Source organism: Micrasema longulum, unplaced genomic scaffold (genome assembly GCF_059751315.1).
Source record: "Micrasema longulum isolate JH-2025_06_02 unplaced genomic scaffold, ASM5975131v1 h1tg002037l, whole genome shotgun sequence".
Taxonomy (NCBI): domain Eukaryota; kingdom Metazoa; phylum Arthropoda; class Insecta; order Trichoptera; family Brachycentridae; genus Micrasema; species Micrasema longulum.
The window spans coordinates 25,963-41,440 of record NW_028279205.1 but is presented as its reverse complement, the minus strand read 5'-3'; the positions used below and the strand labels follow the sequence as shown (position 1 = coordinate 41,440).

At 35.4% G+C, this 15,478-nt stretch overlaps 1 protein-coding gene and 1 non-coding gene across 2 annotated transcripts in view; one reads left to right on the top strand and one right to left on the bottom strand.

The window, feature by feature from the left end:
- Cap-G (Chromosome associated protein G) overlaps nucleotides 1-15,254 on the top strand; it is a 37,296-nt gene extending 22,042 nt beyond the window's left edge. Inside the window, exons 17-23 of the mRNA XM_088239001.1 lie at nucleotides 529-693; nucleotides 3,977-4,142; nucleotides 5,538-5,711; nucleotides 6,621-6,845; nucleotides 8,566-8,780; nucleotides 10,408-10,514; nucleotides 14,996-15,254. Coding sequence (XP_088095127.1) covers nucleotides 529-693; nucleotides 3,977-4,142; nucleotides 5,538-5,711; nucleotides 6,621-6,845; nucleotides 8,566-8,780; nucleotides 10,408-10,514; nucleotides 14,996-15,068 — 1,125 coding nt within the window. The 3' untranslated portion in view covers nucleotides 15,069-15,254. The remainder of the gene's footprint in view (nucleotides 1-528; nucleotides 694-3,976; nucleotides 4,143-5,537; nucleotides 5,712-6,620; nucleotides 6,846-8,565; nucleotides 8,781-10,407; nucleotides 10,515-14,995) is intronic.
- Nucleotides 6,156-6,234, bottom strand: TRNAC-ACA (transfer RNA cysteine (anticodon ACA)). The gene has a single exon. It is a non-coding gene; the product is annotated as a tRNA-Cys (tRNA).
- Nucleotides 15,255-15,478: the final 224 nt, after the last annotated feature.

Genomic DNA, 15,478 nt, shown 5'->3' with positions numbered 1-15,478 from the left:
AGTTAGGGTGAATTGATCAAACCGTATTAGTTTTATTTCCGTTTTTGCAGCAGTTGTATACACCATTCGAGGTTCAATCATCGGTGTGGCCATTATATGAAGTTAAGTGTGGTCACTTTAAAAAAATAAAATTACTAAAATTTATCACTCTCCACGGGGTAGAGTAGATCCAGAATACCACCCCTGGGAGCCTGGCGAACCGAGAAAGCACTGACCGAGAGTCAACCTCAATAGCTTTAAAATGTCATAAATGTTTTGTAATAATAAGTGCATATTATGTACTTCTGGATTACCTTCTTGCTACCAGATTACAGAGAGCTCCTTCGGGCAGCTTTTCTCATTTGACAACGAGCAATTTTTCCGTGTATGTGGACACCGTCAAGGATACTCATGTCCTCAGATACGGTGTCCGGTATGTGGTGGGCAAGCTGTATCTGTATTGGATTTTATATATTTTTTTTTTACAATTTGTTTCTAGTAATTTGATATTAGAAACAAAAAATAATCTTATAAGAGAAATTTTTGCAGGCACACAATGTTCACCCCAACCTGTCCGTTCTCATAGTAAGCGTCTTGGAAAGGGGAGAAGAAGTGGCTGCTCCCTTACTGTGCAGGGCCCTCGCATTACTCTCCCCTCCCCGGGCCCCCGCCCTCTGTCGGGACCTCCTACATTCTGCTCAGGGTCTAATGGAGGTAATTTGCGATAAATTATTGACAGACAAACGAAGATTTTTTTTTTACCATTTCCCTCTTTTAAAATACAAGGAAAGGACTACTGCAATGGCTTGGACAATGGAATGGATGGAAGACATGGACAATAAACAAACGGCTAAAAAGATTCACAATATTGTTATTGGATGCAGAAAACAAAGAAGATTGAGAAAGACACGGCATCACCAAATTCAACGGGTTTGTGTTCCCGTGGCTATTGTTGCGGACTCTTGGATCGGAGGAACGGGGTTAAAACCCCACTCTACACCAACTTAATTCCTATTTTCTAATAGTGAGTTATTTACAACTCATTGATAATGGTCTAATGCAGACTGCAATAAATTGTCAAATAAATAAATATTTAATAAAAAATGTGTTTTTACACATAGCATTTCATAGTGATTAATCGCATGGATAGATCAGTGGATCAGGCCAAATGTGTAAAAATATGTTTTTTATTTGCGAGTTTTATGTGTTTTTATCATGTTTTATATGTACAGTAAAACAAAAAAAGTGTAAAACTGAGGAAAACGCTAAAGTGAAGAAATGAAAAATGTATGGAAAAAATGAAACAATATTTTCATAACTTCAAATAATATTTCTATTGCCGAATTTTTTAACTTTTTGCATCGTAATTTATTGATTTTAAAGACTTTATTCTTCCTAAACATGCGTCGACTGCATGTCACAATTTAGTAAAATGTCAAAATTAGACACTTAAACAACTTGGTCAATAACACTGCACCTACTTTGAATTTAGTTTGAGACAATAATTTACACATTTTTTTTATTTGCCTCGATTTTATTCTCCATTCACGCGGCTCGACGTCTTTGGACTGGTTGAATGAGTTTTGAAAAAATTTCAGCGTAAAACCGGGATTATGAAAAACACAAAAACGTCAATTGAGGAGGATATTTGAATGAGAATGTATGGGAAAAAATGGGACCTTATCATTTCGGCCTAAAAGCTGTAAAAAACGTAAAAAGGAGAAAAAAAACGAGAAACGTAAAAACGAGGTTTTACTGTATTTGATATTATTATGGTATTGTATGGGAGTGTGTTCACTTAAGCGAACTGCCACTATCAAAGATCTGGGAATTATGTCTGATGCTAGACTGAAATTTCATACTCACATAGGCACTGTCTGTGACAATGCGCGCAAAATGTTGGGATTTGTTCTCCGAACAGCTAAGGTGTTCTTGAATACTCGTGTTCTAAGGCTTCTTTATAACTCATTGGTGCGAAGCAGACTTGAGTGTGGATCTCTGATCTGGGCGCCCCACGAATTGAAGTACTCTCTTATGCTGGAGATGGTTCAGAAGAAATTTCTGAGGTATCTTTACTTAAGGGAGTGCGGATATTATCCGCGGTTGTACCCGTCTGACTTCATACTGGGAATGCTTGGCTACAATAGTTTGGAGAAAAGAAGAAATGCATACTTGCTTATGTATTTTTTCCGATTGATCCGTGGTATTACGATCAACATAGGTATAACGGAGAGTATTTTTCTTTATGTTCCTAGTGACTACCTTAGACATAGACAGCTTAAGCTGTTTTATCTTCCTGCTTGCAGAACCAACCTGCCGATGGTAATGCCAGTAGGAAGAGCGATGTCTTTACTCAACCGTATCTCTTCGGATATTGACATCTTTCATATTAGTGAAAAAAAGTTCAGAGAGGATTGCATTCTTTCTCTATAATTGCTGGGTATTTTTTATTTTTACCATTTTTGTATATTTAAATTTTAGTGTTCATTTTTTCGTTTTATGTATGCATTGAATTTTTTTGTTATGTACATAAACGTTTTTAAAATAAATAAATTGAAATAAATTGAAATTATGATTTAATTATATTTAATAAGGCACGTTTTAAAATTGTATCAAATTAGATATCTAACTGCGGATTCGTGCAGGATGATTTATAACTCCATTATTGTGCCTCATATAAATTATTATAGTATTTTTTTGTTTTTGGCACCTGAAGGGGAAAAAATAAACTTACTGTTCTGCAGAGTTATGAGAGTAATTTTGAGAAAAATTAATACACTAGAATAAAGTTGATGCTGAAACAAGCAAAAATTATGACAGTACGTCAACTAATATATTTGAATGTAATGTTTTTGTTCATAAAATGATTAATGGTTATACCTCAAAAGAGTTGACTCAAAAGGTTTTTTTTAATCAATGTGAACACGTATATAAAACAAGAAATAAACATGAAGTTAGACTACCATTTCGTACGATAACAAATACACAGAACTCGTTGATGCACCGAGCTGTACAATTATATTATAAGGAAATACCTTAAAAAATAAGAGAGCAAAAAAATATTATTTCATTTAAATGTCAATTAAAAAAACATGCGTTTAGCAGATAAGTTTTAAAAAGTAATCTTATTCGTGTTAGCTTTATAGAAGTTTTCTTTTTAAGTGTACGTATATTGTTTAGAAATGTTAATAATTAGTATATGTTTTAATAATAATTAGATATAATTTAATATTAGGACATTCATTTATTATGTTTGTACTATTTAAAGACAAAAATAAAAAAATTTAAAAAATTTCCCCTTGGCACGGGACACCCCAGTGAAGGAACATTATTATTAATATTAAAAAATTAATACATAAATTGAATGTATTTATGCAGAAAGCAGCCAGCCATACAAAAGCGAAACTGAGATAATAGCACCTTTATGAAACGAGTGAATAATCAAATCTATACAACAGTTGAAATATTTTTGATCTATACAAATGATATACAATGAATAGATTAGTTTATTTAATGTAACAAAGAAGAATCTAATTATGTATTTGACTAGTTTTAGAGTACCGTCAGATTTTTCTAGTGGTGTGGGTGTTTTTTGCAATTCGAGAAATGCCATTTTTATTTTCGACATTCAGAAAGTAATTATTACAGTTTTTTTTGTATGAAAGTGGTCTGGCTGTTTTTAGAAGAACATAGAATCTACCTTACTACACCCAAAAACACCAATATCTAATTTTTGCAAAATTGTGGACTGGCTTTCTGCATAACCACATTCAATTGTAAAAGAACAAATAAATAAATAGTCCCTGGACTGGCCCTGAAGCGTAATCCTGATTATCATACCTTCATATTAAATTTTTTTTAAATCAAGATTCGGTGCGATTGGCATACCAATGCGGTGCCCTATGCACCTCCAGGTGTGCCAAGGTAATGATGATGATCCGATTGGTATCTCTGTTATGCCCGATATGTTTCTAACGTGCTTACGTTATCATTTCAGATTTTCACGGATAAAATATCATATAGGAACATCGCCCGCTTCAGCGCATCTCTCACCATCGCCCTGGAGAACCTGGAACAGAGAGCTTCGGCCGCCAACCCCGGGCTGGAAACTCTCTCAGAAGTCACAGAACCGAGAACCAGCATCACGAGTAATACTGCTTCCGGTGCGTGAAACTATTTATCTCCAAACACAATGTGGAAAAAAAATACACAAGTGAAGAAAGTTTTGTTACCATTTGCATATTAGAGTCACTTCACTTTTTCATCACTTTTTTTTAAAACCTTTCCCTTACTGTCCTAAAAACACCCGCGCGTTACGGTGATGTGAAGTCACTACACATAAAAAAAATAAGAGATTTAAAAAGGGAAAATTTTAATATTTATAAGGAATGGTTTTAGTTAACCATACATTAATTTTTTTTTTAGAAAAAAGAAATATTTGCGTTCTTATTGTTTACCCAAATATTTCATTTTGAGGGCCATTTTCAACGAGTTGTAAACAAACAAAGTTTGAGTATGTCCAAATGCTTGCAGACTGGCTGGATTTCCTCCCTAGGGAGTTATTCATATTTAAATTTATTTCAATAGAGAGGGAAAACATTTTTGAGAAGGGAATATGGAAGTCTAGGCATTTACAGGGCTTATGATCAGCTCTTTTACTTCACAAAAGTCAATAGATGGAAGAGTTGAGGAAATGTGGATGTTGAATCACGGGCAGAATGGTGAATGTTACACAGTGTGTAAAGTGGCCACTTAAACCAGCCAATGACAGGTCATAAGCTCTGTAAATGCCTAGACTTCCATGTTCCCTTCTCAAAAATGTTTTCCCTCTCTGTTGAAATAAATATAAATAGAGTTGTACTCACTATTAGAAAATGGGAATCAAGTTGGGGTAGAGTGGGATTCGAACGCCGATTATTCCTACTTTTGACATGTCCATCTTCAAGTATTTGATGGACTGTATAAAAGAATAATAAAACATGTTTTAATAAAAACGAACTACTTTGAACAATGTCACTGGTTCAAACGAATGAACCAATGATAGGAGAGTTATGGGAGATTTCCGGTTTGCTTGCCGAAAATGGAACAATTGGCAGAACTGATCGCGAATAAGCGGAAAAGAACCTCTGATGTCACACGCGGAGTTTTTTCTTATGAATAAATTATAAAAATAGTAGTTTTTAAAAAAGTGTTTCCTCTCCCTCTTTTAGAAGTGAAACCCAGCCATGTCTATAAACATTTGGACTTATGTTTTTTTTTGTTTTACGTGTTTTTCATCTGTCGGTTATTATTTATTTAAATCTTAAAATAGGCCACACATATCATACATATTGTTATGTGTGTTCTAATAATAACATTGCAAATATATTTAATTTATAAATTGTTTATCACATAAATCTTGACCATTATTTTAAATTTTGATATGTTTTTTTCTTCATAAATATTTTTTTCCATTTCGTAATACTTTTTAATTGCTTTAAATAAAATTGAATTTTGTGACTTTGCCTTTTTCCGAAATGGAAGTCTAATTTATTATTTGTGTATTTTTTTTTTTAAAGACAAAGCTGAAGCAGAACCGGTTGTGGAATCCGGCAGAACCTCTCCCTCATCAGAGAGGTCTGAGAATGTGGACATGGAGACTGGCTCCGATTCCTCCAAGTCTGACAGGAATTCCAAAAAGAGCGCCAGCAGCGATCAATCTTCACCTCCCAGCAAGATAAAGCGCATAACAGGTACGCATGAAGGGTGGAGTAGATCCAATTTTTAGCTTTTACACTTTTTTTCAGCACTATTTGTAAAAATTACATAAATGCTATCGTTTGATGCTCAAAAGAGTTAAATTTGTTTAAAAACAAGCAAACTATTGCAAAATTTGGATAATAATACATAAATTATCCCATTTACTCGGCAATAAATTACGACTCATTTTATATGGCTGCGATACACTCCCACTTGCTTTTTAATGGTGCACACGGTTACACACATACCTGAACATCATCATCATCATCATCATGCCATTTCCGCACCTAATGGTGCATATTGGTACACCAATCGCAGTGTATCTTAATCATTTTTGTTACATGAAGGTAAGATGATCAGTCTCACACTTCAGGTAACCAGTCCAGGGACTACGAAATATTTTTAGAGTAAAAACACCCTCTTAAATAAATATTTCATGTCAACCGTGTCGGGAATCGAACCCGAGACCTCTTGCATTGTAGGCAAACGCGCTGACCATTACACCACGAGGCTGACTTTTCCCTCTCTGTTGCAACATTAAAATTGCAAATTTACATCTAAATAACTCCCCAGGGAGAAAATCCAGCAGGTCTGCAAACATTTAGACATTATATTATAAAATAAAATGAAAGAACATATGGAAGAAATGAAGGAATATAGATGTTCAAACGTAGGCAAAATGTTGAATGTTACACAGTGTATAAAGTGGCCACTTAAACCAACCAATGACAGGTCCATAAGCCTTGTAAACGCCTAAACATGAAACGAAAGTTTTTTTGTCTTTGTTGTAATATATTAATAAATTCAATTGTTTATTCTTTTCATCTCCAATGGTGTAAGAGCCCCTTACATCGACAAGTAATAATCCCGCTAATTTAAATACCTTTTTGATATTGTCTCAGCTGCGGACGTGGCTAAGCGCGCACTGCTGAAAACCCCCCGTCGTCGACCCCGGGAGACTCTGGAGACACCCCCGGCGACCCCCTCCCGGGCCGTGGAGCCCCAGGCCACGCCCGCCTCGGCCAGGCGCAGCGCCCGCACCGCCAACCGCCGCCCGTCCGCCCCTGCGGAGAAGGGGAAGGCCGTGGCCAGCTTGGGTAAACAACTGAACCGGGTGTCTTTAAAAGGTAGCCAATTTGTTTTATAAATTTCGGTTTCCTAGTTCGCCCGCACCTAGAGTTTTCCTCTGTTATCTGGTCTCCGTATTATGATATTGACATCCAAAATATTGAATCAGCTCAACATCGATTTCTAAAAAAGAGACAAATATACGTATAATGAGTTAGAAACTAGCTTAAATATATCTCCTCTTCAAGAACGTAGAAATAAATCCGACTTTCTAGTTCTATTAAAATTCTTAGCTCACTCTTTGATGCGCCTTAACTACTGAGCTCGATAAAATTAAATATCCCAACATTATTTGACACAGACACACGAGTATATTATCACAAATATTATATAGGATCAGAAACACAACAATAAAAAAATAAAACTAATATATTGTTCCACAACCATCGTATTCGCCTGATTTAGAACCGAGTGACTTCTGGCTATTTCCAGAGCTTTAGAGATCGATCCAGGGAAATCGTTTTGACACGATTGAAGAGATATAAACCAAATCGCTGCGTGCTGTCACTACACATGCAAAAAATGAGAGATTTTAAATCGTAAAAGTGTAATATTCATCGGCAATTGCTTAAATTATTTATAGTTGAAGTCAAAAGTGATGATATTTTTAATCTAATTGCTAAAAACATGAAAAAAAACATTAATTTATTCTCTCAGTGCAAAAGAACCGCCCACAACGAAAGCCGAGCAGCTACTAACGCAGCTAACGGGCGTCTGGGAAAAGTACAAGAAACTTTGCTATCCGTCCGCGCATGTGACGCATAAAAATTATCTCTCTCGCTCCCAAATATACCCGTATTATCGAGAGTGAGACGTAAAGGTGTGAGAGACAATTATATATTAGGATAACTCTTTTACTACGAACCCAACATGCGACACATTGGTAAACTTTCTGTTGTATCCGTGATAGCTCCGATTTTTGATAAAACGATTTTTATGTTCTCAATAAGCATTAATTATTTAATAAAAAAAACTTTTTACCAATACGTAAATGTATAACAAAGGAATATCGAAAATCTCAACGCATCATTTATTATATTTATGGGGATATTAAAGTTATTAGATGCAATGTGTACTGATTACACATCACCGGGAAGGTAAGAGTTAAAGGCTATTTTGAAAATCTTCTTTAACAATTGTTTCGAGGATTGGAAAAAACTTTGGCATAAGTGTCTCAGGAGGCGAGTACTTTGAAGGCGATGAAATAGATAAAGATTATAAATAATTTGACCTTATTTTTTTATCACAGTAGTATTTGTTTATGTAATTATTTATTCCAAAGAAACCACAGAATTTCGAAAAAAAAATAGAAGAGAGGAGTCGAGGAAATGTGAATGTGTAAAATGTTGGGTTGTTCCAAGATTGTTCAATGATCTCCCACAAACCATCATTAACATGAAAAATCTTCAAATAAAAAAAAAAAGAACTTAAGAAATATCTTCTAGATACTTCTAGCCTGTTTATAAATAAATCTGTAAAATATAAATAAAATAAATGTAATATAAACCTGTCATAAAAAAAAATGTGTCCCACTGAAAAGTCTTTAGACTTAGTGGGTAACAAATTATTATGTGTATTTTTTAATAAAAATAAAATAAACGCTGCTCTGCAGCACTGAAACTGAAACATGAGCAGAATGGTGAATGTTACATAGTGTGTAAAGTGTAGATGGCCCTCTTGTTGTGCCTCATATTTGATTCGCGTGTTTTCTTTTTGTAGAGGGAATTCAGGGCAAGGGCAAGCGGAAACCGAACCAGAAAGCCAGCCAAGTATTCGAGACTAAGAAGAGCCAGGGGCGGGCGGGAGCCGGGCGCAAGGGGGCCGCCAGCACGCCTCCCGAGGACGAGGATTCGTCTGACGAAGGCCAGCACCGGATCCAGGACTCCAGCGATGAGGAAACCGTTCTGCACACCATCTGTTACGATGAGGGAGAGGTGAGATACATGTCACATAGTAATTTGGATCTTGAAACGGCTATGTGACTTGTGTGCCACTAAAGCCTTAAGGCGTGAAGGTTGTCTGGTGATCGGATATTTACTCAGCGAAAACCAAATGCCGCCTTTATAACGCCTGCATAACACATATTCTCCTCTATGGATTACATATCGTGTTTTATCCAAATATTACAATTTTAGTGGCCATTTTAGAAAATAGAAATCAAGTTGAGGTAGAGGGTCCTCTGACCTCTGTTCCGTGAGTCCTCAACACTAGCCTCGGGACCACAACCTGATTCAATATTAATTTTGTATAGACGAGTGTGGTGTAATGGTCAGTGTGTTTGCCTACCATGCAAGAGGTCTCGGGTTCGACTCCCGACATGGTTGATTTAAAATAATGATTTTAATGGGTGTTTTAACACCAGAATATTTCATCGTCCCTTGGACTGGTACATGAAGCGTAAGACTAATCATCTTACCTTCATGTAACAAAAATGATCAAGATACACTGCGATTGGCGTACCAATACCCTATGCACCATTAGGTGCGGAAAGGGAATGATGATGATAGACAGGTGTCAATGGGAGGAGTTTTCTCCTGAAGCTGCTGGGAGCTGAACCCTACTGTGGGTTGCTTATACGATGTCATAGTTGAAGAAAAAATTCTCACGACCGATTACGAAGATACACTACCGATCCCCCCACCTTTGAGTTTTGATGTAAGTACAACGGTTTGTACCAACGCGCGAAGGGTCTAGAACTCCTCTTTACCTACGCATTAAAAGCATAAATATTTTGTTCCACTGAGCAATTTTTCCTTTAATTACGATTTATTTAAATTTCTAATCGTTCTGAGGTTGGCACTTTTTTTCTTATAAGCCTATTAAAAATATGAGAGAGACATAAGTTTATTTTGAAGACGAATTCAATTCCGAACGCCTAGATGCAAAAAATAAAGTCGCTAGATTCTGCCCTTTTAAGATATCTAGGCGTTAAAAAGTTGCCACTGTAAAAAATAAATTAAGTTTTTATATTTTTTCCATCTGTTTTACTATCTTTCTGGGAGAACGTATCGAGAGTCGGCTTTGTAATCGGTCAGTAGATAAATACAGACGATCGTTAAGCCTACCGTCTTTGCAATCGTTAAAAGTCATATAAAAATCATTTTCGATCGGCATTTTTTGCTTGAATCGAAATTAATTGGAGTTTATAATCGCTTTGAAGTGGGCACATTCTATTACAGAAGCCTATTTAAAATATAAATGAGAACTATTTCAAATTTTAATGAAGTAAGGAATGCGGACTAATTTTTGCGGTCATTCATTGGTTTGTTTCATTCATATGATGTCGATATGACAAGTAGGTAGAACATACCGAGGTATACAGAACATAGTACAGAAGTTAAATATACCGTCTCGATATGTACAGATTAAGATAGCGTTCATAATTGAGGCGCTGGGCTTGGAGGATGAGAACTATTCACTGGGACCCGTCACTATCTTCACAGGTCGCAGTGACATCAGGAGCTTGCATAGCACTGACCCCCACCACCAAGGATAAGAATAACACCGATAACAGAGCTTTTATTTTCATAGTAATGAAACATAAATTATTGCAATTTTCAGGCAGCGTCAACCCTTCACAACAGCTCCAGTGATGAAGAAGACGAGGAAACGGGGAATCAGGGGGCTGTCAACAAAACTGTTCCAGAAACCTCGGAAAGTAGCGAAGAGTAAGTTCTTAAATTATCTATTGTCTAAAGTCAAAATTAAATACACAATACAATAAAAAAACCCTTTTTACACTTTTCAAGGGAGCAACGAAAAAAAGTGTTAAAGTGAGGAAATGAAAAATATATGAAAAATAGTATGTATTATTAGAAAACGCGTGTTTTTATTTATAAAACTAATAAGCGATTTCATCAAGAAATGATATAGTTTTTTTTTTAAAGAATTTTATTAATTAGTTTTTTTTTAAAAAACATATTTATCTTTCATGAATAATAATAACACATTTAGGAAGTGCCGTAATACAACAGATTTACTACTATAGTAAATATAATATACGAGTATTACTTCTTATTATTACGGTTGGATCATTTATATGGCGCCATTTTTGTGAAAATCACCTCAAGGGTGCTGTACAATAAATAAATATCCCAGCACGTCTTGCAGCTACAGAGCGCATAGACGATTGGGATTCTTGTTCCTCGTTTCCAATTATGGTCTATTTGAATTATAATTACATATTATTATATATATATATTATGAGCGCATAGACGGTAAGTAATCTAGCCTCCATTTACATTATATTTTAATTTGACTAAGAAATTAGTGTTTCAATGATATTAAAATAAAAATCTAATTAAAAAACTCAAAACAGAAGAAAAACATTTTTAAAAGGAAATATGGAAGTCTAGACATTTACAGGGCTTATGACCTGCCTGTTATAGTAATACACTGCTATAGTAATACATATGTAGGTCCTTGTCTACAAAAATTTGATATTATAGTAAAAACACTAAAAAGATTTTTCACAATTTATATTTAAAGTTGAATAAAAAAATTAAAATAAAACAGCCTGTATAAGAAAAAAAATGTTTGAAAATGAAATAACTCGACTGAATACTGAGCGATAAAACTACACGTACGACAAGCGCGGAGACAAAGCGAGAATAAACACACATACAATGTTTTCATTATTTTTATAGACTCAAAATCCCGTATCGTTCGCAGCAAAAATCCCAAGGTTCTCATGCTCTTATTTGTAATGTTGTGTATATGTTTAATAAAACTCAGTTTTTCGTCAAAAAGAATACCTAAGTCTGTCATCTCTGTAACTTTTTCTAATGGTGAAGAATTTATTTTATACGTGTAAACGATGGGATTCCGGTTGCGGCAGAATGTCATAATTTTGCATTTTTTAATATTAAGAAATAAATTATTTTTTTCACACCAATTATACAAATTAAATTATAATATTTGATTGCAGAGTTTCACGATGATTAATGTCCGATATTTTTTTTAAATATTTTAATATCGTCCGCAAAAAGCAAAACTTCGACGTCACGGAAACAGGATGTAATGTCATTTACAAAAATTAGAAACAGAACAGGCCCAAGGTGGCTGCCTTGTGGAAGACCACTAGAGGCAAAGAAATCCGTCTGATTTTACATTTTTGATCTTTACGTATAGAGACCTGTCAGATAGATAGATAGGCTCGAAACCAATCAAGGTTAGCTCCGCGAAAACCTAAACCATACAACTTACTTAGCAATATTTTGTGAGACTTTGTCAAACGCCTTAGTAAAATCTGTGTATATTTCAACTTGATTTTTATCTTTTTTTTTTTTTTTTCTAAAATAAAAGAAATATTTGCATTCTTATGATTTACTCAAATATTTAATTTTGAGGGCCATTTTCAACGAGTTGTAAATAACTCACTATTAGAAAATGGGAATCGAGTTGGGGTAGAGTGGGATTCGAACCACGGAACTTTGGTCCGTGAGTCCAAGACACTAGCCGCAGGACCACAATCCGATTAACCCATTAAAGGCTTCAGATACGTAATTATAGTAAAGCATTAGGTTTGTGGCAGTTGACCACGCCTTTATAAAACCGTGTTGTTTAGTGTCTATTATATTTGAGACATCATGTTGAATTTGGTCAAGTATGAGTGACTCAAAAAGTTTGGGTATAACTGATTGGATGCATATAGGACGGTAGTTTTTAATATCTGAATCGTCCCCATTTTTTTAAATTGGAGTTATTAAGCTAGATTTCCATTTGGAGGGAAAACATCCCATTTGTAACCAACCCGTTACAGGGGGGGTGGCTGCTTCGTCTCCCTGGTTCCGTTCAATCGGCCCACCCGGCGTAAAGGGGGGGCCCGAGCCCGGCACACCGAGAAAGCACTGACCGCTAAGTCAACCTCAGTAGCCCTAAAAAGGGCTTTCCAACGCGTGCAAAGAGGCGAGCGCAGTCAGGGCAGTCAGGGCAGTCACAGCGGAAGGCAGCAGCGAAGCACGAAGTCCAGCGGAAAGCGGAGGGCAGGAGGCGGAAAGTAAAACGCGGTAGAACTGTCTTGAGCGAACTGACGTTTATTTTTGTTGTACACATTATAAGGCCCTCGCGGCGCACTGCCCAACGCCCGAGCGCGTGGCTGCCGCCGCGCACGCGAGCTGCCGTCGGGGAGTGGGGGTACGGGCGACCACTCGCCCGGCCTCCCCCACTCACTCTGTCCGACGGCCGGACACGTAAATAGCGGCGTCCGCCCGCGCGCGGGATTAGTCGACAGTACGCCGCGCGGCGAGCAACATACAAATATGGATACATAATATAATATTTTTACTTTTAACTTTATACCTAAACTATATTTGCCCTCGGTGTTAGTCAAGGCCGAATCTGAAATTGAAACTACTCGTCTTTATTGAAGATTCAGCACTTGACTTTATTACATACACCGAGGCCCTATACTTAGTTACATAATACTTGATACACAATAAATACATTTTATAAATTTGCCTGCGCGTCCGGAACACCATTGATAATAGTTTTTTGAAAAACGTGGTGAGAGGTTCAGCTATAACTGAGGCATATTTTTTGAGAAAAATAGGCGGAATATTATCAGGACCTGCTGATTTATTTTCATCTAAGAGAGTAGCCTCTTCTTACAAGACAAATTATTAATTTGACAGTTTGAAAGTGTAATTGTTTTATCAAAAGTAAAGGTTGGAATCGTATCATCTGGAATAGGTCAGGGGCGAATCGTCAAAGTAAGCGATTATGCACAGCTTACCATAATATTTTACTTTGAATAATTATGAATTATAGTAATTATGTTTATGGGAAAAAAATAAAGTAATTGTCATTTATTATAAATCACCGTTTATATCTTTCTACAAAAAAATATCTATGAAGCGCGCCCAGCGCCAGCGCCCAGTCCATTCTTACTGAACGATGAAACTAGCCGATTACCTCAGCTTATTCTTCCATACCAAAAAGTACACTGTATTTTTCGTCTTTAACCCAAGTCGGCTTTTTTAGTACTAAAACAAACTTGCAGATTACAAATATTTTTAGAAGATTCTCTATTTGGAAACTAGTATTTCGAACATTATTTCCGAAGGACTATTTTTCTTTGATGGGATACCGTTGACATATTATGTATCACATAGGACAGGTGGCGTTCGCAGTGGCCGTTTTAGGCATTATTCATTTTAAAAGAAATCGGCCAGTGCTCAAGTCTTGACAATACTGTCAATGACAGATCATAATGAAAATACCTGCGGAATGTCACTGTGGTATTTGTCAATAAACTTTTGTGCAAGTATTGTATTAAAATAGTGTAGAATAAAACTACGTTTATCGCGTGGTTAATAATAACTGTTGTTTGAGTTGATTTTCACAGAATTACAAAAAAATAGTCATTTATAATTACATTACTTACGTGTTATGTAAGTACTTATATGTAGTACAAATTAATGAACATTTTTAATAGATTACCTATAAAATAAAGCACGGCTCGCCACTGGAATAGGTTCATCATACACTTCCTTAAAGAAATTTGCAGAAAGGTTTACAATATTTTCGGTGCCATTCACTAATTCTCCATCTAGATGCATAGCACTTGGAAATTCAAAATGAGAATTTTTTTCATGTAGTTCCAAAGATTGTTTGAGTTTAACGCCGAATTTTCAATACTTTTACATACGATTTAAAACATGTGTATGTGAAATAATTCAGTCAGATGAATCTCTTCGCAACAATAAAGGTTTCAGCTCTTTGACTTCACTAAAATCAACAAATGGAAGAATTGAAGAAATATGGATGTTTGAACATAGGCAAAATGGTGAATGTTACACAGTGTGTAAAGTGGCCACTTAAACCAGCCAAAGACAGGTCATAAGCCCTGTAAATGCCTAGACTTCTATATTCCTTTATTTAAGGTATTCTCCATCCAAACAAAGAAATTGGCAGTATTTATACTGTTTGTTAACCTAATAAAATAAATAAAACTAATAACAGACATGACATTCATTTTTACCGTATATGTCGAGGGCACTTGTTCTGACTGGGACTTTCAGAATTATTTTTATTTGTTTGTATATTGGTGTTGGTGTAAAATGCCAGTCTCAAAATTATTTTATTTAAATATATTACTGTGATGTTTTACAAATTTTATGCTTCTAATAAAAAAAATGTTTTTTTTTAGAAGTGACACCAGCGAAGAAGAAGAAGAAGAAGTTATTCCGACAACACAAAACAGAATAAGACGAAGAAAGTAACTTTACATTTAGAAGCGTAAAAAAGAAACAATTAAAAAGTTAAGGACATCAGAATTTTTTGAATGTGCTAAAATTTACACCCAACGAAATTTACCAAAATGCGATGTCTTTGGTCTTTTTCCACATATGCATGCAGGTTGAATTGATTATTGTATTATTTGTCATCATTAAAACAACTTTTCATATTATTTTGTGTTTTATTTTCTAATTAGAAATTAAGTTTAATTAAACTTCTTGAAAATTAAGTTTAATTAGACAAAACAGATTAGAAATAAAATCCTATATTTTAACACGTTGAACTTGAAAAGGCATGCATTGTCACTGTATTACGCTGGAGTACATAAAAAATAATCTTATTCCTCGATATTTTTTATATATGAGGTTTTTCAGTTCTCAATATTATTTAAACA